At 39.1% G+C, this 27,382-nt stretch overlaps 3 protein-coding genes and 1 pseudogene across 6 annotated transcripts; all 4 read right to left on the bottom strand.

Moving 5' to 3' along the window:
* Positions 1–1,315: 1,315 nt before the first annotated feature.
* LOC144658458 (uncharacterized) lies at positions 1,316–9,380 on the bottom strand. Of its 2 annotated transcripts, none has more exons than XM_078518863.1 (8): positions 9,283–9,380; positions 8,714–8,758; positions 7,822–8,361; positions 7,167–7,364; positions 4,734–5,612; positions 3,100–4,284; positions 2,110–2,239; positions 1,316–1,897 (listed from the first exon to the last, which is right to left on the bottom strand). In XM_078518863.1, exons 1-8 carry the CDS (start codon positions 9,377–9,379, stop codon positions 1,756–1,758), a joined length of 3,216 nt encoding a protein of 1,071 aa, XP_078374989.1. In that variant the 5' UTR covers position 9,380; the 3' UTR covers positions 1,316–1,755. The 2 variants fall into 2 exon arrangements, with proteins under 2 accessions (XP_078374989.1, XP_078374991.1); XM_078518865.1 differs by having other exon boundaries at positions 7,822–8,355.
* LOC144656560 (vitrin-like) lies at positions 9,380–12,219 on the bottom strand (the record flags this gene model as incomplete). The annotated part of the gene is made up of 3 exons (XM_078516782.1): positions 12,154–12,219; positions 10,414–10,659; positions 9,380–9,831 (listed from the first exon to the last, which is right to left on the bottom strand). Coding segments are annotated over exons 2-3 (642 nt in total), but the record flags the coding sequence as incomplete, so codon positions are not given.
* Positions 12,220–13,050: 831 nt separating this feature from the next.
* On the bottom strand, positions 13,051–16,867 carry LOC144658507 (uncharacterized). Of its 2 annotated transcripts, none has more exons than XM_078518939.1 (4): positions 16,749–16,867; positions 15,729–15,899; positions 15,006–15,135; positions 13,051–13,406 (listed from the first exon to the last, which is right to left on the bottom strand). In XM_078518939.1, the coding sequence occupies exons 1-4, from the start codon at positions 16,831–16,833 to the stop codon at positions 13,352–13,354; spliced, it is 441 nt and encodes a 146-aa protein (XP_078375065.1). In that variant the 5' UTR covers positions 16,834–16,867; the 3' UTR covers positions 13,051–13,351. The 2 variants fall into 2 exon arrangements, with proteins under 2 accessions (XP_078375065.1, XP_078375066.1); XM_078518940.1 differs by having other exon boundaries at positions 15,729–15,902; positions 16,749–16,825.
* A 1,362-nt stretch (positions 16,868–18,229) lies between these two features.
* LOC144658487 (uncharacterized) lies at positions 18,230–27,323 on the bottom strand (annotated as a pseudogene). Its single transcript, XR_013571727.1, has 8 exons — positions 27,035–27,323; positions 25,991–26,329; positions 25,019–25,045; positions 22,730–22,750; positions 22,358–22,372; positions 21,581–21,956; positions 19,449–19,578; positions 18,230–18,756 (listed from the first exon to the last, which is right to left on the bottom strand). The product of XR_013571727.1 is annotated as an uncharacterized LOC144658487 (transcript).
* Positions 27,324–27,382: the final 59 nt, after the last annotated feature.

Raw genomic sequence — 27,382 nt, 5'->3', positions numbered from 1 at the left:
TATATTAATTTAACTAATTGCGATTGCCGCTTAAGACTCGCGTCAATGAGTTCTTGTGCTGACTTATTAACCAAACGCGTTTCTTTAAATGAGGGGTGTAGTGAAAACCACATGAATTATAAGTTAAGGTGTGAAATATTTGACTTTGGGACTAGGTGATTAACATCAAATCTCCCAAGAAAAAGCCATAATCCATTATATCTATAATTAAATGAGACTTCTGAACGCACCTTTTCTTGCTTTCAAATAAATCTTCCTGGGTTTGGCCTCCAGTGGAAGAATGACGAGAATAAACAACAAACAAACAAAAAAGGATAGTCTATAAAACGTTAAACGCTGCATCGTTGAGAAGTAATTCATCCAGCTTGTGGCATTATCGATCGCGTTTCAATGCGACTAACAGTCACGTTTTTAAATTTTACAAGAAGTTGCCAAGGATCTAACTGAAGAAAAAAAATATCAGTTTCCAGTGTTGTCATGACCTGTTTATTTGCAAATATGAAGGTGACCCAGTAACTCTTCCAACCACAGTTAACATAAGAAAATGTTCAATTATGGATAACCGTTGTTACTGGTTACCATTAAGAAACTTGCCATTGCGCCTGCTGAAGTAACCGATCTTACAACCTAGAGCCCCAAATTACTGAATACTGATTTGTTTAGATATCGACCTTTCGTTAAATTTTGTTCAGCGTTCATGTTCAGCGTTCAGCGTTCATCCCCTAATGTTCTTTTAAGAAAACTTAAGGATGCCAAAGATGACCCGCCTGACCGCAGAAAATAACGAAGGTATCCGAAAATTATAAACTTCTGGAGATTTGTGAACATCTCCCGGCTCACTTTGGCTTTGAGATCGTGAGACATCACTCGATGAACTTATCACACTAGTTTTGAACCTCTTTACAACCGCCACTCGTATTTTGGAGTGCTGGCCTGTAGTGGTGGTTCGACTGTATATTCAAATCAAATGATTCCATGTTTTGGCTACTCGATTGGGCTGTCAATTTTACAACAAAGCGGTTCAAAATGGGTTAATTCCAAAATTGGGCCGAAAAAGCTTTTTATTCACTTGGAACAGGGAGAGGGGGGGGGGGGGGGGGGGGTCGGCACTTTTCTTTGAAGATATAGCAGTGCGTAAAAAAACGGTGCGAGTCTATGTCAATTACGCTCATAAAAAGGAATGCCTCGGAATAAACAGAGCTAGTGCGGTCCGGTCTCGGAGTGAAACTATTTGGGACTGCTCGAGTGCGAGCGTCGCACATTTTGCATGTGTTAACGGCCGGTGGAACGACAACTATGCAATAAAATCGTGATATCAGACATTTAATTGTAGATCTGGCTCTAGGCAATCTTGGGGATGCATTTCAGCTTTTTTATTATTAACATTTTAAAAAGCTAAAAATACTGAAAAACAAAATACTACGCTTAGACTTCTGAAACAAAAAGTAATGTTTCATACTAGAATTACGAGATAAATGATATTTTCATACAAACCAATACTTAGGTATAAAAAGGAGAAAAAAAAGCGTTGAATAGTTTTAGCGTTGTAAGGTGGAAAATAGAACAATATTGAATTGATAGCTATGACAACTGATAAAGATACTATAGGGCAGATTCATTTATGGATATGTTGTGATAGGCCATACCGGTACTTTTATGGCTGAAATAGAGAAACAAAACTTTCAGACTTTTTAACACTCGAATAAAACTTAAGTCGTGTCATTGCGTGGTTATATGTGTATCCACAAACAGTTATTAACGTGTTTCTTGAGTTGTTTGAATTCCACGCACTTGACGTTTAAGAAATTTCTTGCTGTACTCAGGGAATCCAATATCTTCAGGCTTCTTGTCTTTGTGTTGTAAGCCATCTGTAATATCCTTATCATTTTTGATTGAACTTAGGAGAGATAAAATGACAAAACAAAATTATAAACTATTTTTTTTTACTTTGCGTGTGTAAATATTGAGTTTCATTCCTGCGTTAGCTCGCTCATTCATCCATGACACATTTTTTCCACGTTTACTTGCTTGCTTGCTCAACTGTCTTTTTATTATACTTAAAGTAAAAAACCGTGTTTTGCTTTAACGATTGTTTTCTTATATACTTACTTGTTACAGGCACCACAGGATCGCCTGCAGAACTCCAGCACATTAAATATATCTTGAAAAGGACTGGGTTGCTCACACAAACCACTCATGACGAATGAACCGCAGTCAGGGTGCATGTCCTCGCACTGTCCTAAAAACATAACATTGCAATCACATTATTTAAAATAACTAAAAGTGGCTATAAGCCACTAAACTCGGAAAAGTTATTATGAAACAAGAATCGAAAACAGCAAACTGACAAATAAAGGTTTGCTAATACAAATTATAATAATAATATCATTGGCTATAAGTCGAGCGATTTTTTTTTCACCAAATCGTACTGAAATAAATTCATCTTTAGCGGAGTGTTTTGGGTTAGTTTTTTCCAACTGGTTTTCAAAAACCAAAGGTTTACGGTCTCAGCTTATAGCTGAATAAATATCATAATGTTATTTCAAGAAAACTGACACGAATACAATATTTCGATTGGTGACAAAGCATGTTAATTTTATGTAATTTAACAAGAAATGTAGGTATCAGAGAAAAGGTCTAATTCTCTAGAGGCCTTAAAACACTTGCACGCATTGCGTGCCTATGTCTAACAGGAAACGAGTGAAGGAGTGAGGGAGTGAAGGAGTGAAGGAGTGAAGGAGTGAATTCACTTCGCCCACTACAACTCTTTTCCGAGTTAAAAATGAAACATTCTCCCTGATCCACCCACCCACCGAACGATCTGAGTGCTTCCAACCGACTGAAGACTGGCCAACTGACCGACTTAATCACTGAATGATCAACGCATTAAAAAGCGACTTCGATAAGATGTATATATCCCGGCAAAACAAACCTAAGGCTACAGGCCCGAAAACAAACGAAAATTTGACTTAGCATAAAAGGATTGTTTAAAGTAGCTAACGATCGAAATTGTATGTTTGAACAGCGAAAACAGTACGCGATTAAAGCGAGAGTAAATATGCATACCATTGTTAATTATCAGTACTGTTCAGTTCTTACCATGAAAAACGGGATATTGGCTTCCATGATGTAAGTTGATTTCCGGTGTGGCTGCTGCCTCCATTGGCAATGGAAGAGACGAAGAAACTTCCCCTTGGCTTCCATGGGGTAAATCGTCTTCCATAGAGGCTGTTGCTGTGGGAACAGCCATATCCATTGACAATGGAAGAGATGAGGAAACATGTCCTTGGCTTCCATGATGTAAACTGACTTGTGGAGAGGGTGTTGCAGGTGGAAGAGTCATAAACATAGGCAATGGAAGAGGAAAAGGAAGAGGCTCATGAGGAACAGAAAGAGCACCGTGTGGAAACGATCCTTGATGGTGGGGGTAGGGTAATGGAACAGGTGGTGCTCCAATCACCTGGGGTAATGGCTCTGTTGTTGGTTTTGGTGACGTCGATTTGGTGACAGTTGTTGGAACGGTTGTCTTTGATGTCGGTATTGTTGATTTTTTCGTTGTTGGTTTAGATGTAGGAGGACAACATTTAGATCCACATATAATCTGGCATAGCACGATCGGTGGTTGCTGGGTTGGGTTCGTAACTGCTCCATTTGGTTTCTGTGATTTAGCATTGCCAGAAGTCGCACCACCTGCCTCAGCAGGATCAGAGGTTGGTTTGTTTTTAGATCCATCCGGTTTTCTAGACGTATTTTCTTTTTTTGGAGAAACTGCTGTTGCAGTAATAGGTCCTGATTTTCCAGGGGATGGCGTTGAAGGACTGTTCTTACCTTTTTTCGGTTTGCTCGATTTGCCTGAGTTTGGCATACCACTGCCTACCGATGGACGCCCTGGAGCTGAAGATGTGAGTGGTGACGGTTTATTTGTCGCGGGTTTGGGAGTGACATTACTGACAGAAATTGGTAATTTAGTATTACTTTGCTGGGTTGTTGGGTTAACAGGCGCCTCTTGCACTTTTCCGCTTGCTTCTTCCTGGTTACCTTTCGTGGGAGCTAAAGTGCTGACCGGTGCAGTCGGATTCTGACTGTTTCCTCCTTTCCCTCCAGCTTGGTTTTTGCTATCAGTTTGGTTATTATTTCCCTCTGGGGTTATGGATTGATTTGCTACTGGCGGTTGTTGATTTTGCCCGGCAGGCGACTGTACAGGAGATAATGCTTGGATGGGAATAGTCTGAATTGGAAGAACTGGAATGGGTAGTAATTGCGTTTGCACCACTTGCACAGGGCCTATTGGGACAAAAACATATGATTAACGCTCCCAACCCATGTAATCTAATCTCTTCCTTCCCATGTTTCCCTCCATGTTCAGCAGTCGACTCCAGACGGACTCAAAGACGACTGGGGACGAGTCAGCAACAACAAGGTCTATAGGAGAAAAGGTGTAGGGGATAAAGTGCTTGAGTTGCCAAGAGAAAAAAGACGCAGGGTAACAAAGGTCAACTAGGGGTTTGGATCATAATCCTCTCCCTGGCATGGGTTCCTAGCCCCCACGTTCTCCTGGGAAAAACGCAACAGCATAATCAACCTGGTTGCCAGATTGCTGGGGGCCTTATCCCTAGGTAAGCAAAACTAATACAATATCTTATTTAAAAATTTGGAAGCACCAATACATTCGAAATGTGTCAAAATATTCTAATTTAACGCTAGCTTTTATAAAATGTTCTGCGGTTTCTTACCAGCCGGTTGACCTGGGTTTGTAGGTCCTCCAATTGTACTCCCAATAGTTCCTGCCCCGCTGTTTCCGTTGGTTCCTGGACTATTAGTGTTTCCAGCACCACCAGCCGGTTGTGAGACTGCCCCTTGGATACCACCGACTTGAACTAGACCGGTTGCAGTAGCTGGGCTTATCGCTCCATTTGTGCCAGTAGTTTGAGCAGCAGGATTGCCGTTGCCGTTGCTGTTGCCGTTGCTATTGGCGTTTCTGTTGCTGTTGCCATTGACGTTTCCGTTTCCGTTGCTGTTGCCATTGACGTTTTCGTTTCCGTTGCTGTTGCCATTGCCGTTGCTGTTACTGTTGCCGTTGCCGTTGACGTTTCCGTTTCTGTTGCTGTTGCCGTTGACGTTTCCGTTTCCGTTGCTGTTGCCGTTTCCGTTTCCGTTTCCGTTGCCGTTGCCGTTTCCGATACTGTTTCCGTTGCCGTTGCCGTTTCCGTTGTTGTTACTGTTTCCGTTGCTATTACCGTTGCTGTTGCTGTTCGGGCTGCCACCACTTTGAACGGAAGGTACAGGACCTTCAGAACTGCTTTTATGAGGAGTCGGATAAACCTTTCCTTGATTATTTGATAAAGTGTTACCTTGCACGCTTTGTGTATTGTCTTCCATACTATTGACATCATGAAAATAATTTTCCCCTGTCCGTGTTGTGGGAGATGCTTTAGATCCTGTAAAACTCCAATCATTTTGCGTGGCAGCATCTGGCTCACCTACATATGGCTGTGTCGGACGTGCGCCATAGACACCTGTAGATGGTGGGGTTTGAGAAGGACGCATGTTATGGTCCGGGCGAGAATTATCTTGATTCCCAATATCACTTTCCAGTGCAGATATCCAAGAATCTATAGATACAAGTGAATTGGAATTTTAAAAGATGCATTTATGCAACAACTTACCTAAAGGTAGGATTTATATCAAAGGATTGTTTCACTTGTATCATAACTTATAACCCACCCATTAATGTTTGCCCGCGCTCATTAGACCAAACGCATCACGTGGTACAAAACCAGACGACGGGTATCAGTGAAAATACCCCGCGCTCATTAGACCAAACGCATCACGTGGTACAAAACCAGACGATGGGTATCAGTGAAAATACCCCGTCCGATTTGATATCCGTCGCCCGATTTTGTAGGCAAGCCCAAAACAAACGAATGAAGTCACCTTATTCAATTCTAACTGTTAATGAAATCACAGAGTTAAAAAATCACGTAAACCAATCAACTTACATCTGTTTCAACCACAGTTACTCCAGGTTTATTACGTAGGTTTTTACCTATAGATTTACTGGCAATAAAGCGCGTTGTAAAAATTAATTGGAGGGTTATAAAAAAACCCTTTCTGGCTTGCTGGTATATTGGTGGATAATGCCCTTGACTGAAAGATTGTCCTCAAAATTTCACATTTTCCCTCGAAGCTTCGCTTCTCGGCCAACTGTTCATTTTTCGACAATCTTTCAGCCTCGGGCATTATCCTCCAATATACCAGCCGCCTAAAGGGGTTTATTTACTACATATTTACATTGCTTTTATCCTAATCATAATAGGAATGTGGTAGATATTTATATTGTAACTTGATATTTCAAGATTTGCTTGTATATCTCAGCACTCTTCAATCAAAAACAAAAATTGAAGGTAAGAATGAGTCGATCGTGCTTATTTGTATTTTCTTAATGGCAATATGTCGAGCGGTTAAATCTACATATTGAATAGGAGATTTTTGACGTTTGTATCAATTGTGAGTTTACGGAAATCAGTCGATTGCAAGAATTTTGCTCTCTTATATCCCATATTTATTTTGTGACATATATGCCAACGTTCAATCTCTAGTGGAACATTATGATCCAGGAGTTGGGCTGGCAAACATTGGAACAACGAAGAAAATCTTTCCGACTTACATTACTATATAAAATGAGTCACGACCTTGTAGATATAAATGTTGACTCCTATCTTAGTAGACATAATGAATCCAGAACTGGCGGCAGCCATAATTAGTCAAATATACGCAATATAGAGCGACGAAAAATGAGTATTTTTACTCGTATTTTCCGAGGACCATAAGAGAGTGGAATGCACATCCTGCGTCGATTGTTGAGTCCGACTCTCTTACGTCTTTCCAGTCTGGACTGCGCGAGCATTTTTATTAATTTAGTGATTTACCCATATAATTTTAGAATTTTTAGATTTTTAGAATTAATTTAGAATTTTTCAGTTATTATATATGTACATATTGTATTTTTAATTATTTTTAGACGTTGGTGTGATATCCGTATGGACTTTTTACCGACATATTAAATGTAGATGTAGATATATTAGCCGGCTTCACAAAAAAAAAGCCTTGATGTTCTAAAAGTTCTAGTTCGTTCTTGCAAAGTACATGCAATTTTTATAAAGTACCTGGTTCATGCCCCTCCAACTCATCGAGAATTGGAGGAAGACTTTGTAGTAAATCATCATCGTTGTTGGGGGATTCATCGATGTCTGAGGAATCAGTGTTTTCAAGTCCATCATGATAGGCAGTCTGTTTTTCTTCGCTGGAAAATCCAGGAGGATCCGACGGAGCCACTTTGTTGTTGAAGAAATTAGGTTCAGTCACTATACAATTTATGAAAGGAAAAATGAGAGAGAACAAGAAGACTGGGACTAAATGAAAAAGTAGAAGTGGGAAACAAAGGTCAGAATGGAGCAGGAGCATGAAATAGTAATACATTTGTAATTCAGAAGGTTGCGTTATCGATTCACAGTAGCTAAGTGACCCAAACGGTAAACGGTTATATTCAATTTGGTATCGCCATGCAAATTCACGTTTTTTGACGTGCGAGTTGTAACAATTTGACAATTCGATTCTTTCAAGGCTGATTGGTGACGTTTCGCACACGTGCCATCGCTTAGCGGACCAATTGTTAACCCTCATAAGGAAGATATACAAAATAAAGAGGGCAACTTTGATTTCGGTGTAGCTACATGAAATTATTGAATCAAATGAACGTTTCTTAATATTAGAGAAAGAAATAAAATAAAACAAGTGCGTAGTTGATCGACTTATAATTACCTTCGTTAATAAATCCAACCACCGTACTGGACATCGAAGGCAAATACTTAAACATGGGAACCTTGAAAGCGTAAAGTGGCGAATCAGCAATTCCGACTAGCTGTCTCATATCAGCCTGACCACCGGCACCGAAAGCCACAATTCTCACGCCTTTTTTGTTAAGTTCCTCCGCTTCGTTAGTAGCGTCGTCAGCCGATTTTCCTGCCAAAACTACAACCAATGCTTTTGGAGCACCACCTGGCAATTTCTTGAATATTTTCATATTCATCATTTTAAGGGAATGTCCCAACTCACAACTTCCATTTGTAGGCACAATTTTGTCCAGTGTAAGGTCAAGCATGTTTGTGCTCTGAAATGTTCTTGTCAGGACTCGTTTTTGGGTGTAATGCGTACTGCCGCATTCCAGAAGTCCGAAAGTAATGCCACCTGGGGGGATTTTTAAGTTTTCATACACATCCTTGACAAACAGTTTATAAGACTGAATTTCCTTGGAGCCTATGTTGCCTGAGCCATCCAATAAAAATACTACCTTCGCTGGTCCTACAAGAAATTGACGGATAATCAAGCTATCAGTTAAATAAATAACTTTATTTAAGAGTCAATGTATTAAGCACGACTTTGCTAATTGGGAACCCTGTAATTAATTAAACAAATATTATAAATCAAACATAAACTAGTTAAAAATCCCAGCTGGCAGTAGGCTGACCAGCTGGCTATTTACAAAGCGCGCATAATTTGAATTTGGGACCACCAAACACAAATCCAACTAGTGGCGCGCAGGGAGGTGGATTTGAACCCGGAACCTCCGGATTACAATTCCAACGCCCTACCACTAGGCCACGCTGTCTTCAGCTCTCAAAAGCTCGAAGATATATAATGTCTTTGATCATACCTTGATAACTTTGAATAAAATCTTCTTTCACAGCGTCAGACTGCCCTGTAAAATTAAAGAAACAAAAATATGCGATGTCCTCGAATTTTCAATTCGTAATGAATATGATTTTATAGCGAAGTCTACTGGGCACTCTCATCTCTCCAACCTTATTGTCCTAGCTTGTCAGAGTATGATAAACGGAGAGTGGTATTTATGAAGATTTTAATATTTATAGTTAAAAAAAGTATGCTAAAGTTGGTTCAAGTCTCGAGTTGTACAGGAAATAAAGAAACAAATTCCTCCACGTAAAGCTATTTATAGAGCTTTATTGACGTTTGCATTTGACACTTCGGGCACCAACAAACTTTTGTACTAGTTTTGCCTATAACAATAGTGCTGAATCAATGCTAACTACTTCAACATGAGATATAGTTTATTATTTCCCATTTCACGTCTTCCTGAGCACAACATTTCAAGAGAGGTCAACTTTTCGTTTCTAATGTTAATCGTAATACGAAGAATTAACAGAGGATGTAGCAGAAGAATTTTATTTCAACAGAACGCACATAGTTATCTCCAGATCTTACCTAGACACAGATCATTTTTCAAGACTCCTGTGATTTCACTTGACTGGTAAGTGTCTCCTGAAAACACGTGCTCGTGAACTGGCTTACTAGCTATCATTTCCAACTGTGATCTGTCAAAATCATTACCAAATCCCACCGCACATATAACGACGCCATCGTTCCGTAAGCGATTTGATGGATTAATGATGTCATCATTAGCCCGAGCCGCTGTGATGACTACCAAAACTTTTGGCACTCCCATTCTGCTGCCACTAAAAAGCATGTCGTGTGCCTTAGTCATGGCGGAGCCAATATTTTCAGGTTTACCTGGTTGTTTCAATGTAAAGCGTATACGGTTCAACGCATCAAACGAGTCTTCAGCGTTTCTAAAGTAGTTAAACCCAAATAATAACTTTGCTTTTCTTGAATACAATATGACACCGACTCGAGTTTTACTCTTCGGAAACGAAAATCCCTTAATGAAGTTTTTGACAAAATCTGTGCATACATGGAACGGTTTCCTTCCGCAGCCGTCAATCACGAAAGCGAGGTCAACACTTGGTCTACAAACTGAAACAAGAGAGAGAAATATTCAATGTTAAACAATTATCGATGTAGCAGAACTAAACTCAATCGATAAACCAATTTTGCAAAGCTGAACAAGCACGTGCTATCAGTGAGATTAAGTTTATAGTCTCACTCAAGTCTATTTCACCGCACATTCCTCTCAACTCTTGTATCCTCCTCTTCTGCACAACACTGCACTCAACCGTTCTGTACTAAACTGTAAGGTGTTGTTCTTAAGAATACAGCTTGCCAACCATATGGATGGAAAAGTGCTCCATATTCTAAGGAATCCTAAGGCTTCTATTCACTTGCAAGTATTTCCACCGAAAGCATAGCAGGCAGCGTACGCCAAGTTTATTATTTTCAATTCAGCCCAATTAAGATTTTGCGAGAAACCTTCAAACATTAATGATGATGGACTAATGGAAATGATGATGGACTAGGAAAGGAAAAGTTAATGCAGACGTAAAGGAATTGTCAATCGAAAATCTGAAATTCCAAAAATAAGATTGTTATACCCTATGTACCGTTGTACTATGCTGTAAATCTGATTATAATCTACTTCACCCCAATTCTTCATCTTACCAGACGATTTAATCGATTCATCTTCCTTCTCTTTGATAAGCGATGTTACTTTTTTCAGAAAGTCTCTTCTCGAAGATCTTTTGACTACATTCTTACGAACGGCGCGTTTAGCGGCAGCGAATGCCTTTCTGGTCTTCAATAACTGAATGACGTCGTTCTTCTGTGAGCTTTCCGTGGGTGACGTCCTCATTATAGGATGTACTCTCTGAATCAGCCATCTGAGTTCACGTTGGAATGATGAGGAAACTTAAAAAAAGTAAACTAATTATTAGCTCTCATAACCATGGTTTAAAGTAACCATTATTACAGTTTGCTAAAACATGCACCTTTCTGCATCAAAAAATTGCAAGGAGTGATTGAAATTTACTTACCTGTACAGAATGAATGACATTGTATAAATTTTGTTTCGCAAGTATAGATCGTAGTGTTGACCGTTTAATCGAGATATTTAACGATCAATATGGAAAAAAGGTCAAAAACTTGATCTATAATGCGACATAGATCACATGATGCACATTTTTAAGGTAACGTTTGTGAGACGACCTGTTTTGCTTTACATCACATTATATCTTAACTTAAAGTAATTATTGAGTTCGATCCCGGTGGTCCATCAGTCGGGCACTTATCCGTGTTGCTATTCCATCGCAGATTTAACCCTAACATTAAATTTGCCGCTACCCATTTACACACTGGTTTGGAGAGAGGCACTATGAGAGTTACATTCCCAAAAACACAGCACTGTGACCCCAGCCAGGGCTCGAATCCGGACCGCTCGATCTGAAATGCGGCGCGTTAGCTATTAGGTCACCACGCCTCCCACGAAATCTAACTGGGAAGGCAACGTGATGTCCGCGTCTGCTTTAAAATAGAGGAAATCGCTTGATTGAGGTACAGTTAGGAGACACGAGGAGCGATTCCCGGAATTTCATAAGTGACCGTGTAACAGCGGGCCGCTTAAAAGAGCTTAACTGTAGTAAGCAGTTAATAAACATGAAATCGGATAACCAAGGTCCTAGAGGCGATGCTTAGCTAATCTTCGATCAGGCGTTCTTTTTTTACGGAGGGAGGGAGGGCATGATCCCAGGTCAATGCTTGGCTTGCATTACGACTTTCTTCAATAGCATGTCAGTCACTGTGGATTATGCATACGTACCGGACGTCGCTATAAAACAAGGGACAGTTCCTACGGATGAGGATCTAGAACTGTCACTTTTTAACTGAAGCTGTAGAACTGTTCAATCTGTTTTTGATTACAGCAACACATAGAAATAGCGACACGAAAAAAAATCAAAGCACGTACTTAATTCCTCGTTGGGTTTCACAATTAGTTAAATCTTTCATTAACGTTGTGGCTCATTTTACCTCTGTCACAATCTGGCATTCAGTTGCCTTTGTTTTAAATTTATTATTATTATATATTACCATACACCAGAACAAAGGACAATACCAAATTGTACTAAGGGTAAAATAGAACCACAACATAAATAACAAAAATACAGTAAATGGTAATTGACTAATTGATTGGTAAATTGGTTTTGAAACCAAAGACGACGCACTTGAAATATGATTTCTCTTTGAGGCTGTAAAGTCGCGCGTTTCGATCCATTTGAGTTAAAAAAATAAATTGCCTACGTTACTGTTATTATCGCATTAACTGTCACCTAAATATACTAAACAGTAATTTGGATTGTCTAAGTGTAATGGCTGTTTCTTAAAATAGGTATTGGAATATATACATACCGGAAGTATCCCTTGCTTTGGATTGTTTTTTCGCTTTAACTTCCAAACTTGTTGTAAAAATCAAGAGCAGAATGATGACTACCTTCATTCTGGGTGAAAAGGATAACGTCCCACAAAGATGCTACCATAATCTTGCTAGTGACCCATTTCTTAACTCCAAAAGTAGGTTCAAAGTCATTTTTGGTTGTGTACCATGACCATTTAAATTCTGTCACAGCAACTTGTGAGCTAAAATAATTTATGCTAGTTGAAAAATTAAGTGGGTAATAGAGGACTTCTTGACCCGCTAACTAAGATGTCAATAGAGTACCAACAAACTCTTGTTTTGACCAACTGGTGGTCTGCATTTTAACGATTTTATTAATTATTAAATACTAACAACTTCAAAACATCTCGGCTGGTTCTTTAAAACCGCCAGGCGAATCAAGAGGAGATTCGATATGAGACTATATCTAACAAACAACTTGCACTATTCCGATTTTTTATTTCTTGTTTTACTACATTTTTCTGTTATTAGAACAGTTGTGCATTCTACAAAAAAAATTTCTTCCACTTGACAATTCACTTTTATTCGAAACATGTTAAAAAAATGATACAGCTGTAAACGGAGCTATCTGAAGACCTTTTAAAGCGCGGCCTACACATGACAGTTCTCAGTCAACGGTTCTTAACGACGAGCATGCGTGTATCGATGCGCGGCTATTTTAAACCGGGAAAAGCGCATGCGCATGGAAATAAAGCCTCTGGCACCCAGCTGCAGGGAATTGGCCCAATAATGGCCAGTTCAAGTTGGCTAAATCCAGACGATGTTTTGCAAGTTCGCAGGATAATAGTTTCATCATTCCAGAAATTGTCAATGAAGTGAGTTCTTACGCATATATAGATAGTTACATTTCCAAATATGGTAAACTACATATCTCATAAAAATGATAGCCTACTATACGTAGCGGGCGGAATTTTCGCGTACGAGTGCTTTTTCTTCGGTGAAGTGTTTTAATTAGTTGATCAACTCGGGTGGCCAAGCCGCGAAAGGATTGGCGAGGAGTTGAGCTCCCCCTTATCCCGCAAGCTACGCAGCTAAGAAAATAATATGCTAAAACTGCACTTATACATGTATATCTTTCTGATTCCTTTCATTTGTACAGTTACTTAGATTTGCTGTATAAGAGCCTGCCTGACATTGGCAGATTGTTATCTTTCATGGTGTATTCCAACTGGCTCCGACAAAGTCAATTCCCCCATTTGGCATGTTCCTTTGAAAAGAAATGACACACAATGAACAACGTTTGACAATCACATTGCATTTAAAACGCCGTATGTTGAATGAACGCCACTTAAAAAGTCCCCTCGCCCGCTTTTATTGGACAGCGTATCAACAGGCGTTTTGTCGGGACATTTGCGCTTAAAAAGCTTTGGCGTTATGTATATAATATTTCATAAAGCTGATTCTTCAGTGAAATTCTTCAATTTTGGACCAGTGTATAAATTTGCTCTATTGTCTGTTTCATCTGACATATTAACCCTCGGACGTACAAGCAAACTCACACCCCCACCATCGTACAAGGGGGTGATGGGTGGATGGAACCCCTCCCCAGGGTTTACCTTCTATTAAGGCACAGCAAAATTATTTTGCACTGAGTAGAAAGCCCTTAGCTTACTCTACAAGATCACATAAATTTTGTTGGATGTGTCTCTATATGTTGTCACGTGACGTCAAAAGAGCCGCCATCTTGGATCCGCCATCTTGGATTTCACCATTTTCTTAGAAAGTCAGAAAATACCAAAATTTGATGTAAAAATCATGCCAGAATGCTTCCATTGCTGTTTACTGTTCTCCCTAGCTACAAAAACAAATGTGGAGGAGCCTTCCTGGGCCAAGAGAACCTTCATTTCACTCATAAACTTCAATATTGTCTCTTCATAACGATTGAAATTTGACCAAAAAATCTCGCAGAAACGCGCGCAAAACGACTACAAATGGTGGAGAATTGTTTTCCCAGGCGTTGCACTGCAGGGGAAGGCTGGGAACTAAATAGAGAGCGTCCGCTGAGCAAAATTGTGTGGCATGCTTTGTATGGCCGATATATCGGCCATGGAGTCTTAAAGCGTTAAGAAAAAGCGGCAAACAGACTTATTTTTACTCAAGCTAAGGAAACTTACATAGGCGAAATGCCCTCTTCACTTCACTGATTCACAGATTTATAGTTGTTGAGCAGAGCTGAGACGAAGGCAGTGAGCTACAATGGAATCATTTTCTTGTTTTGTTGATTGATTTAGGAATAATTAACTAGCAATATTTCTACTCCCTGCCCCCACCCCCCCGATTGGATGCTAGTGATGGTTACCCACCTAGCAATAAATTCGCTGGTACCCGTTATACACCTGGGATGAGAGAGGCAATATAAGAGTTAAGTGTCTTGCCCAAGAACACACTCAGGGTTCGACCCCGGACCGCACGATCTAATTGGAGTTAAGGACGCTGATGAACATTGTACTGCTTACAAAATGCCGAAGCAGAAATAAATGCCGGGTTTTTAAGGCCGAGTTTTTAATAAACACCCCTGGCGATAAATGAACTATACGTTAGTAGGGTGAGTTAAACTGACTACCGTTCTATTTCGTGTTCTTCTCTTTGTCTGTTCGTTTGTTTTGTTTCATTTGTTTGTTTGTTTGTTTGCTTTTTTGTTTGTTTGTTTGTGTCAGCTCAGCGTTTGCAACAGCGTATTAGTATTGTTAAAACATTGACAGGCAGCTTGAAAAGTAACCCCACCGGTCACTGCTCTGCTCTGATATTGGTGTATTGATGAAAGGAAAGTTAAACTAAAAACATGGAATTCTTGATGTGTACTAACTTTTTACAGTATCCACACGAAAATGCGCATATTTGATGAATGTTGTTCAGGTCTTGAAAGAGTCCAGGCCAGTCACAAAGTCCATTTAATGCATAGGAGCTACACATTGGATGTTGATCTGTGCAAAGTCCTGTGAAGAAATTAATGCACAAAGGCTGATTCAGTTCGTAACATTCTTTTTTACAAAGCCGAAAATTGCAAGGCGTCCTATTTAAAAAGTCATGTTTCTGTCGAAGAACTATCGACTGATAGTTGCCCGCGGAAATTTGATGTTCTTAAAACAAATATTAGCCCGGGAAGAGAAGCTTCGATGGTTTGTATGCTAGTTTTAAGAACATCAAATTTCCAAGGGGCATTTGCCAGACCGATAATTCCGAGACTGAAACACTCTATCGTTTTTATTGTTCACCACTAAATTTTCTTCCGCGCGCTCATTCAAAAGCGAGCATCGTGAATTATTCTTTACTTTTCAGGAAAAAAAACCACAATTGAATCCCAAAATTTAACAAACGAAACAAAACCAGACAAGAAACCCACTTAATGCAGTGAATTTGGTTGGGTTTTTGTCTGCAGGCACGCTTGTTTACAAAAAACTTCACGTGCGGGCACTATCCATCCGGGCATTGATAGTGCCCTCCTTGTGCCCTCCGAGGGTGAACACTTTCGCGTCACGTGATCAATTTATTAATTTATTACTGTTTCTCCAGACTTGAATGCACTTACCAAGTTTGAGTGGAACAGTGTAAACCTCCTTACTCTTGGACATGTGCAAAGGACGAGTTTTTGAATTTCTTTTTAGTCTAAGGTTATTTCTTGTTAATATCAGATCCCAGAGAAGATGTGCTCTGGTCGCTCTGTCGCCACCATTTCTCTTATAGTATTTATGCTTCTGCACTGCTGGAGAAAATTAAAACATAAGCAGTCACAGGTTATATGCAAACACAGAAAATGTTGTTACACGGAAAGATGATATAAAGTCGATTCTTACAAATAATTATCTCAACATTGAAATTATTCCCCCCAGGGCTTACATATACTGCATTGATATCCACGGCCGTCAACTACATTCTCTTGTGTGTGTACATGTTATGGTTTTTTTTTTTTTTCGATCCCTGCTATATGTGAGGGTCTATTACTCTGGCGGATTGGCGCTTCAAGCAACGATGCAGAGAGTTTTATAAGAACAAGGGCTTTGATCCTGATCGCCCACATGTAACTTGGACATCAGGGGGGGGGGGGGGGAGGGGGGCTATGCAAGACACCACCTGTCTGATTAGCCAAATGGACAAAATTTATTGACCTCAAAATTCAAGTTGAGACTTTTATATTTGGTGTGCATGAAGCTTGTATTGCTGGAGAAATGGCACAAGGAGGTTTGAATCTTTTTCCTAACCTTGTACTCCTGATAGAGCTGGGGCTTTACAAACAAGACACCATCTTTAAAGGTGGGAAAGGTCGGGTACATGAACAGACCACCTGTCGTCTCTTTGCAGAGTGGTGGGTCCTGTCTGAGTAAAATAGTTTTGACCATTTCCCTTATGTTTTGACAGTTTATCCGGGTGTTTTGGCAATAAATTCATGACAGATTATAATTATGCTGTTAATTTAATTTTCTGAATCCCCACAAACATTAAGATAACATGATTATTTGTTTCCGATGTGTTAATTAGTCGATCTTAAGTGTTGAGTGCTAATTGTTAAAACTGAAAACAAAAAAATGTGACAATCACACAGTAGATATACCTGTATGGTCCCCTGCTTGGGCTGCAGCAATAAGCAGCATAATAACCAGAGATAGCCTAAGACATGCGACAAAATAAAACGACATAATAAAGGCGGAGCGCGACTAAATAATGTTTCCAGTTTTGACAAGAATGGATTATTTATGATAACCTAGTTAACCTCTGTCTGAGGGTGTAGCAGCAGGAGGCCCTATCCGTTTGAATAAATATCTGAGTGCAGGGTAGTGGAGTGCGGCCACCCTTAATATAAATGATAACGGTAATTAGTTGGTGATAAAAATCCAAATGAATTATAGCATTTATAAATGTACAAATTTTTCAAGAAGTCATACACCTTTAAAACATTTTTATTGTTATGATTTTTTCCTTGCACCAGGAAAACTATTTTCTGGCTGTCGAAGGTTTAGTTTTTAAGATGCTCCGCCGGTTTTATTTACTGGGATTACATAACAGGTTCCACAGGTCAATATCTTGATTGGTAGTTCAAGTATAATAAATCACCCGTTAATAAATCGTATTGACCATGAGTTCTCGATCTGGTTGCTAATCATCTGTCACGACCTTTAAACAACACCCCAAACAAACCTTCCTTTAATATAAACTACAAACAGCATTGCACTATCTTTCTCGGCTTACCGTAGAATTCCGGTTATAAGCCCTGGGCTTATAGAACTTCGAAAGGGGGTTTTCGGTGGGCTTATAAGCGGAGGGGCTTATATCCGGGAGGGCTTATAAGCGGAATGAAAAAACGTTTCGAAACGAGCCACGAGAGTGTTGATGGAAATACGTTTTTTAGTTAAAAACGCATAATAAAGCAACATTTAGTCATATTTAGTACTGTCGTCCGGTAGAGGGGGGCTTATATCCGCGGAGGCTTATAATCGGATGTATTTTTTTGTTTCCAGGAAGATGGGCCTATAACCGGGGGGGGACTTATAAGCGGGGGGGCTTATAACCGGAATTTTACGGTATTAGACAGAAGAGAATACATCATTTCCTGAAAACAATTGACCGCCTTCAGAGATGCACTCTGATCCTTTTTTTGTTATTTTAACCGCTTGTTTATTGTTGCCGATAAATTGGCAAAAGTAATTTTTGCGGGAGAACTTTTCACAGTGGAAATCTTGATTCTCAAGGCGTACAAAAAAATAACCTTGAATTGTCTTGGATAATAAAACAGTTTGATACATTATCCCCTTCATTTAAACTGTAGTTTCCCCTTAAGATATGGTTGATATTCGAGTCTAAAATGTTCATGATATAGAGCAAGCATTAACGAGATGGGAGTTTTGTCTGTGACTGTTTTTGTTCTTTGCTTGTTTTGTTTGTTTGTTTGTTAGATGTAGTGAAAGGCAACCAGGCCAGGGGCATGACTCACCAAAAGTAACCCATGCATTGATTTCAGATCCGTGGAACTACCTTGCGACATGTCTCATTTTTAACGCAGGTTTGTTAATTGTATAAGAAAACAAAATTCATCATAAAAATATAAATTTTATTCGTATTTCTCTGACTACTTAAAACTCTTTCGGAGTTTTTATTTCTATATAAATAACAATACAATCGAACTTTGCTTGTTTCGACACTTTTTTAAAAATTACTCGTGACCATCGCATGTCTCACATGTATCTTTGCTATGCTACAAAATAATTACTCGTAGAGAATTCGCAATGACTTTTCCCTATACGAAGCCTTTTGTTCATGTGATATCTTTTAAACTTTTGGAAGATCCACTTGATCCACTCAATTCGTCTTGTCCAGCATCATCTGACAACTTCATATCACGTGTTTGGGCTGTAAAATCGTTGGTATCATGACTTTTCTTATTTCCTGTTTGCTCCTCCTTGCAACCAGGTTTGTTCTGCTGAGGCTCCAGCGTGGAATTGCCTTCAAGATCATGGTTTTGGATGATCTGTGCCAGGGCTCTGTTTAGTTTTGCACGCAATGCAGGCCTAACATAAAGTCGCGATTTCGTGTGTCTTCGAAGCAGTGCTGCGTTCTCGTCGTAACTGAAAAATGAATAGCAAATAATAGCGTTTTACTATAAACTTTTTAAGAAGCTAAGGAGGGATGAAGACGAGAAGGTGCAAACACATCCATGATCGAGAAAATATGAAATGTAACGCGAGTATGGGACAAAAAAATTCTGAGTCCCTGACGGGAATCAAATACCCATATAATAATAAAATGCCACCCAAAGAAGTGAAATCGTATCGTTTTTACAAAGCAAACATGGCTGTCACGTTATTACCCCTATCCAGACCGGGGGGGGGGGGACGAAAAGGGCCCGCGCTGACTTTGAACGACTATAACTTTTTCAATATTCAACCAAACGCTGCCATACTTTATCTAAAATTTATCTAAGAATAATTTGGTAGGGTTAGTTGCATTCTGTCAGAAACTTGACGTCACCATGGAAACGGCATTTTGACAGGCATGATTTTCAAAATTGTAATTTTCGTGTTTCTATCAATGAAAAATTACTTTAAAGCAATTATTTTGACCTTTTTACGGGTTTTAAGCACAGTTTTATTTGTTGTGAGTACTTTCCAGTAATTTTAGGGGGTTTTCTGACGTTTTGAAAAAAAAATCAAAATCCAAGATGGCGGATTCAAGATGGCGGCTGTTTTGATATTATGATGTAATTGTCACGTGATGTGACGTCATTATCCCAGCAGTGGATGATATTGTTTGTACTCACCCGTTACAAACGCCACAGGAGAACGCACATATTTTTCTTATTTGCTGGATGCTGTGGAAAGGTGATGGGTGATTGCACATTCCCCTCTTTGCAAAGTCTCTGCATTCCGGTAAGACATCCCTACACTGATCTGTAAAAAAAAAATTAAAGTTTTGCGAGGAAACGAGACATATTGATTTGTAGTACTTAACCTCACAATTTCACTCAATACTTTTTTTAATATTTTCTCTCATATTTGAGGAACTGAAAATGAGCGAGAAAGTCTACTGAAGAGTTATTGGTATAGAGGTGTTGGATATATAGATTACTTCATAGAAAGTGCGCCGTACGGATTTTTATTCACGAGTTGCAAAACTTCGGGAAAACGAACGAGTGAGCGTAGCGAACAAGTGAGTTTACCAAAGTTTTGCAACGAGTGAATAAAAATCCGTACAAAGCACTTTCTATGCTGTAATTTGTTTATTATATATATATAACGAGAATTAAACCATTGAACACTTTACGCCGATTTTTCCAGTTTGAAACCTTTGACATACAACATCTGCAGTTAACGGCGCGAGAAAACAAAGCTGCAAATGCACATAGCTATTTCAATAATATACATGTAAAAAAGAAAAATTACTGGCGACAAATTCTCCTAGATAAAACTTTATTTAAATAAACACACAACGTTACATTAACGTTAAAAACTTCGTATCGCATCGAGGAAACTTCGCCACAAGCGAATAAACTACTGGCGAATCAACTGGCGAATTGGGAACAAATTGTGGCAACACAATGAGTCGGTTAATTTAACAATAATTACCACGTAAATCCAGATTAAAAATGCAGTTGACTTAACCAAGACGATCCCAAAAGTGCCTGAATATTCTTAGAAAGTCCGCATATGTGTTGTTAGTTCCGATGAAAGTCTTGTCTTCGCTTTCACTTATCGACACTTCGCCTTCGCCTGTTTTCGCTTCGCTTTGAAGTCTTGTCTTCGCTTTCACTTATCGACACTTCGCCTTCGCCTGTTTTCGCTTCGCTTTGAAGTCTTGTCTTCGCTTTCACTTATCGACACTTCGCCTTCGCCTGTTTTCGCTTCGCTTTGAAGTCTTGTCTTCGCTTTCACTTATCGACACTTCGCCTTCGCCTGTTTTCGCTTCGCTTTGAAGTCTTGTCTTCGCTTTCACTTATCGACACTTCGCCTTCGCCTGTCTTCGCTTCGCCTTTGAAGAATGATTTTTATCACTGCTGTATTCTTTAGGTTTTGCTTAGCGTGTTTCTGTTGGCTTGCATTTCCATTAAGTTCTTAAAAGGCAAGCTTGTGTAAAGGAAGAAAACATGTAGCCATGTTTTCGAAACATAAACTGCCGTAGGGAGCAAACTTGCAGCTCGCTTTCTCGACCTTGTTGGAAACCATTTGAATTCCCGCACTGTGATTGGTTAAGTCGTACCACTCCAGACGTTGATTGGTAATATTTTTCACATGTGAAGAAAGCTATACGCGAAGCTGATTGGACGTATCGCTTTTTTCACATGTGAAATATAGCAAATATAGAACTCTATTTGCAAGGTTTATTTCTTAAAATTCTCGCTATATATATGATAAAGAGATTTAAGAAACTGACATTATGTATGAGTGCGGACCGCAAAAACCCAGCAGCCTCATTCACTCAGGCTAATAGACCTTTTTCGCTTGGGCGTTTTGTTGCCCCATTACAGACCATGTGATGATACTCTTGAGAATTCTTGCTTTTAAATTTTAAAATAGTCGCGTGTATATGAATGAATAATTTTAAGTGGATAAAAGTAAAAATTCTCTAGAGAGCATCACATCGTCTGCAATGGGAAAACAAACCAACCATGCGAAACAGGTCTATTCCCCATTGCAAAACAACAACAATAACATACGCTTTATTAGATTTACATAATATGACAAAAACACAACATAACGTATTAATACAAAAAAAAGATAAATTTACTCGGGATAACTAAGAAGCTAATTAAGCTGAATAAAAAGCACTCGAGTTCATGTGATATTCAATACTAAAAAAATAACATCAAGTAACGTTACTCTAAAGTAATGCTACATGAACCCAATTAGCAGAACACCAACTTTTTCAACCAACTAAAATAACGCCGTAACTTACCTATGAATATTGGAGGGCCCTTTAAGGGATGATCTACCACAACTGGTCTGTTTACGATCATTGGTGGAGCAGGACGAAGCGGAACGGGTGGAACTGGGTTCTGAGGTAAACAGGGTGGATGGCACGGTCCCGTGATGGGTGGTGCCGGGAGGCATGGACCATTGATCGGTCCAGTCACTGGTGGTGCGGGTATGCGGCAGGGGGGGATGACAAGGCCTGATTATCGGGCGGGGTATACATATTGGGCGGCACGGAGGTGGTTTGGGGCAGGGAAGGCAAATCGGTAGACAAACCATAGGGCAAGGGGGAGGCGGTGGCTTCTTGGGGGGAGGGGGTGGTGGAGGTGGTGAACTGGAACAACAACAGCAGCAGCAAGCTGAAAATAATTTAACAAAAGCTTTTAATAACTTTGTGAATAATAAAGGTAGCAATTAAATTATGTTTTTTTTAAGGTTTAAAGGCTATAATATGTTCAAATAAAAACCAAACGTTTTCGAATAAAAAGTCATAAGATAAGATAAGATAACTAATTTTAACAATCGGCGGTACTTATTTAAGGGCAGAGATCAAAGTATATGAAGCTTTAATTCCTCTTGTTCAATGTAATTTTACTAGCTGAAAATATTTCAGTTGAGTCCATGTATATGCTTTTTTATAATATAATACTAATACACGATTGTACTCTACTGGCATTTCCTGAGCATTATATTAAAATATATAGATATAAAAGTATGTAAGCTATAGCTATGGTGTTAGGCAAAGCAAAAACATGCTTACGTGGCTGTGGACAAACTGAAGCGAAGTTTAATATGCAATAAAAAAATAACAATATGAAATTAGTAAATAGTGGCTAATATGTCGACCGGCACTAACAACACGAAAGAGAAAGAGATCATCGCAAACTTCAACGAAACTCAAGCTCGTAACCTTCGAATTCATTTGTGAATTGTGTAACCCTTCACCGCGCGATGGGCTTTGAATCGATATAAAAATTATGTGTTGATTCTGCTAAATTGCGCAGGTTTTAGCTATATGCATGAAATAATTTATGTGTGATGATTAACATTACTTATTAAACGACTTCGGTAATCAGAGGGCCAATAACTAAACTTGCAAATATTCAGCAACTAATTAAGAACTGTTACTTACTCGGACAGCAGACGCACGATCCTGAAAAACGTCAAGTAAAATCAGTTTAGGTAGAGAAGAAGATTTATTTAGTGAATTTATTTAGTGAATTACTATATATTGTATTCTTATATATATCTTCATATAATATTTGTAAATTTGTTTGTTTTTCTTCTTTTTAAGTTTTAAATTAACTTGATGTAGGCGCATTTGATCATATTCACATGCTAATTTGCGCCGAATAAGTAGAAGATATAAGTATATACAGAAACCCATAAGGGTTGAAACGTGTAACTCCCTATGATTCACATTGTACAAAGCGTTTGCACATTCTTTTACACTAAGTACCATATTTGGAAAATCACGAGTAACATTTAACCAATCAAAATTACTATATTTGGATTAAATTCACAGCGTCGCTAGCTCGCGCTTGATGGCGTAATCTTGTTTTTGAACAAGCTTGCTTGAATAAAGTTAAATTTGGTTAATTTTTTTGTATTTCTTTAGTTTCTGTAAGAAAATTACGGTGTTTAGGTCGAAATTCAATTCAATTCAACCGCAAAACCAAAAATTATGTTGCGTGTGCCATTACGTGTATAAAGCATTCGCGTACAAATTCTTCGTGATTCCAAATATGGTACTTAGCAAAATGAATATTCAAACGCTGTGCGCGCGCGTTACACGTTTCAACCCTTATGGGTTTCTGGTATATACTAAATTATAGCACAACTAAAGTAAAGCGCGCGTTCTGATTGGTTAATTTAGCGTCTACTATTTGCCCATGGGTGCACGCTGACGTATGCTTCAACTTGAGCGCGCGCGCTGATCTGTTGCGACATGGCACAAGAAAGTGCCACTACTTAACGAGTTTTTACTTGTTTTCTCGATTTTCCTGTGAATTTGAAAAGCTAAACATAAGAAACCTATTTTTCCATAACGCTGAAGACTTTGAGGTATAATGCAAGTTTGAAATAATTCAAAACTTTGTTTTGTTTGTTTTTTTTCTTTTGGGTGTTCGTCAGCGCTTACGCGAGCACTACACGCAATTGTTTAAATAAGCGCGCGCACTTTTACCTCAAAGAAACTTTAATAAATCGCCTAAAAGTTGTGCTATAAAACAAATGGTAAACGTCACAGCGTGCACTATTGAGTTACAGATGCACTTGGGAGGTTTGCTAAGCACTCAAGAAGCTAGAGTCGCCCTCGGCTATCGCCTCGGGCGACTCTTACGCATCTTTCGTGCTTAGCAACCTCCCGCGTGCATCTGTAACTCAATAGTGCACGCTGTGACGTTTACCATTTGTTAAACAGTGAATAGCGTTTTTGGCGCGCGCTGATTGGCTACGTACTCAAACTCCGAATATCCTTTGTTATTATTCAACAAATGTGCGCTCTGCCAATATATGGTCAAAATGTTAACGTTATCTGTCATCCGTACATAACAGATATCCTGCGATATATGTAGAATGCGAAGATTCGTCTGAAGTCTTGTAGAGCGCTGCATAATTATAGTTTTTCTTTCTGCAGAATGTGTTTCCTTGACAATTTGTTGAGTAATAAAACAATTATCCTGCTCAATCTTGCGGAATATCGTCCGATTTTAGCCAACTCGGTCTACGGCCTTGTCGGCTAAGTATCAGGCGATATTCCGCGATATTTCGCTGGAGGCTATTCACCTCCGAACAATGCGCGCGAGAAAAATGGTTATTTTTGACAGGTATAAACTAGTCAAAAGTAATCCTTTAGCGCAATATTATCACTGTTTTAGTATACAATATAAAGCAACTATTCACGTAAAACAACCATACATGTTAGTGTCGGTGGCCAGCTAGTGGTGAAGGCAAATCCTGATTTCGCTTTTCATTGCAAAAGCATTAATTATGCAAAACTCATAAAACGCTCTGGTTTCTTATGAGTTAGTAAATACTCTTTCCTACGTTTGTTCTGCTCATTATTACTTTATTTTATTAGTAGCTTTATATCTTTATACAATGTTTGGAGAAATGCACGCGCTATGATTGGTCAGTTCGAGTTTATTATAGCTCCATAAAGCACGTGGCTTAGGTTACACGCGTCCTCTATCAAGTTTTGGTCGAGAAACTCGATTTATGATGCTATTATTACCTCGGGGGAGGTGATTATAACATTTTAAGGCTTGGTAAGTAAGCCACGCCCTCTTTGTCATCCAAGCACAACCTCGTTCCCCTGGAAAAGCCCTGAGAACAAGTTTGATCCAGACATGTAAACTGATGGTGGATACTTGCGTTTTTTTTTTTTTATTTCTTTAACACATTTATTTAGTAATATTACCTGGTAACATGGAAGGGTTACACATTGCTGCAACAAACAAAACAAAACAAGAAATAAATATACTTTTATTATTACTTAGTTGTAATTATACAAGGGCAAGGGTGACCATAAGGCGGGAATTATTCTACAAGAATTGATTACTTTCGTTCACGCGATTTAAGCATATAAAAACTCGTTGTTGGTGTTGTTATTGTTTTTTTGCTTTAATATGTTTATAAAACTCCTAAATATAAATTATCAGACATCAGTAGGAGGTATTTAAACTCCACGCACAATGAAGGATTGGTGGTCTGCTTTCACTAGTTTTTCATCTTGGTGTAGTTTAGTATTAAAAACCAGGTTTCAATGTTTGCTCTTGGCAGTAAAATAGGAAAGTCTGTGTCCGAGCCTAAGTGGCCCATACAGCCGGAGCTTATCCCGGTTTCTGTAGCATTAAGCGACTAGGAGTATTGCTACTCCGCCCTAGATGGGATGCTAGTCCATCGCAGGGTTACCCCCCAGCAGTAAGTTCGCCGGTACCCATGTATACACCTGGGTGGAGAGAGGCACTGTGAGAGTAAAGTGTCTTGCCCAAGAACACAACGCAGCGCCCCGGCCAGGTCTCGAACCCGGGCCGTTCGACTCGGAGCCGAGCGCGCTAACCATTAAGGCCACCGCGCCTCCCTCTTGGCAGTAATCTATTGTAAATTGAATTTAGATATTCGTTAAGCAGAATAATAGTGGAAGTGCTAAGCAAACTAAAACAAAGCAGAAAAGCAACAGGACAGCCAAATTTAAAGGCCAAGTACATGTATATTTTGGAGACTAACGAGTCAAGTAAACATGATATCATGCACAGTACCTAGTTGCATCCATGAAACGTACATGCAGGGAAACATGGCAGTTGTGTTAAACAAAAGATGTCCCAATGATTCCCTGCAGGAATGTGCCACAGAGCGAACGTGGGCAATAAACAGAAAGATAAGTACTTACACGAAGGACAACAAGATGAACAGCACCCTGGGCCTTTTCCGTAATAGCAAGCCCGCCTCCCAACCTTGAGTTTGTTCGAAAGGTTATCGTCATTGAGCTTCTTATAACTGAGGCTTAACATGTAATTACTCCCGCTTTGATTTTGCGTCGGAGCTGATTTGTCTGGAAATATTCTGATGATTGTTTCCTGGTTTTTATTTGTGATTTGAGGGAGAATGAGTTTTGCCACCTTCATCGGCATGTTTATACGATACGTAGTTCGTCTTGAAGCCAGAGAGCTGTTGTGGTAATCGTTGACATGGTAACGCCGCGATGCTTTATGGTCTTTATGGTGTTTTGCTAGAGCGAAAGAAAATGTATTCAAGTAAAATAATTCATTACAATAAACTTGCTGTAATTCAGTTTGTTAAGGCAGTGCAGAAGTGTTTATTAGCTAGTGTAGCATATTTTGTTAAGGCAGTTTGTTAAGGCAGTGCAGAAGTGTTTATTAGCTAGTGTAGCATATTTCTGTCGTGTTTGTACTTGATTTGACCTCGACAAATTTGCGGAAATTATTGCAATCACCAAACAAATCTGTTAAACCATTTCCCTGCCCTCTAGAAAATGCTTACACTGTGTTCATGTTAGATCAGTTTTACTTAAAAAATATCACAAATATAATTATTCGTGTTTCGCGTTGGTAGAACGAGTACGCCAGACGAAATATTGAGATTAAATGCGTAGTCACAACAGCAACGGGTGACTTTAGATCCATCAATTTAAAATAACCCTTATTCAAATAGGCTGTAGCAAATTAACAAATAGGTAATTTTGTGTGTATATAGCATTAAATATTAGGAACGTTTTCGTTTGGAATAGTTGGGCCCAGATAATGCTTGAATTGCTTATATATAAAGGAAGGAAGAAAAAAGAAAACAATAAAACAGCAAATTGGTCAAAGTGTTTAGCACGCCTCTACTTGTAAATTATTAAATGTTTGTATCAAAGACAATTAGTAGAATGAATAGTGAATTGTAGGCGAAGATAAACGAAGGTATCACTAACCTGATTTCAACCTTAACGTTGAGACAGCTGAAATCCAAACTATGAGAAGAAATATTTTTAGCTTCCACAATAATCGAAGACACATGGTTGAACCCACTCACAGAGAATCCTTTGTCGAAATGCCGCATTAAATACGTGTCTGTGGGTGAAAGCCAATCTATCCATTCCTTAGTGGCATGTTTGTGCATCAAAGAATAGTCACATGGTATTTTCCTTTGGGATAATTTTTACTTTGCTGTGGATAGGACGGCCGAGAAACTAGAGTAGAATGGCCGGTGTTTTGCCAAGACAAGAGGCCACCTTGAAAGAACCAATGAATTAAAAATTAGGTTGCAAAGGTCTTCAACG

The sequence above is a fragment of the Oculina patagonica genome, chromosome 6, assembly GCF_052425735.1.
Source record: "Oculina patagonica isolate OP01 chromosome 6, crgOcupat, whole genome shotgun sequence".
In the NCBI taxonomy this organism is placed as follows: domain Eukaryota; kingdom Metazoa; phylum Cnidaria; class Anthozoa; order Scleractinia; family Oculinidae; genus Oculina; species Oculina patagonica.
This window is presented reverse-complemented; position numbering and strand designations above follow the sequence as displayed.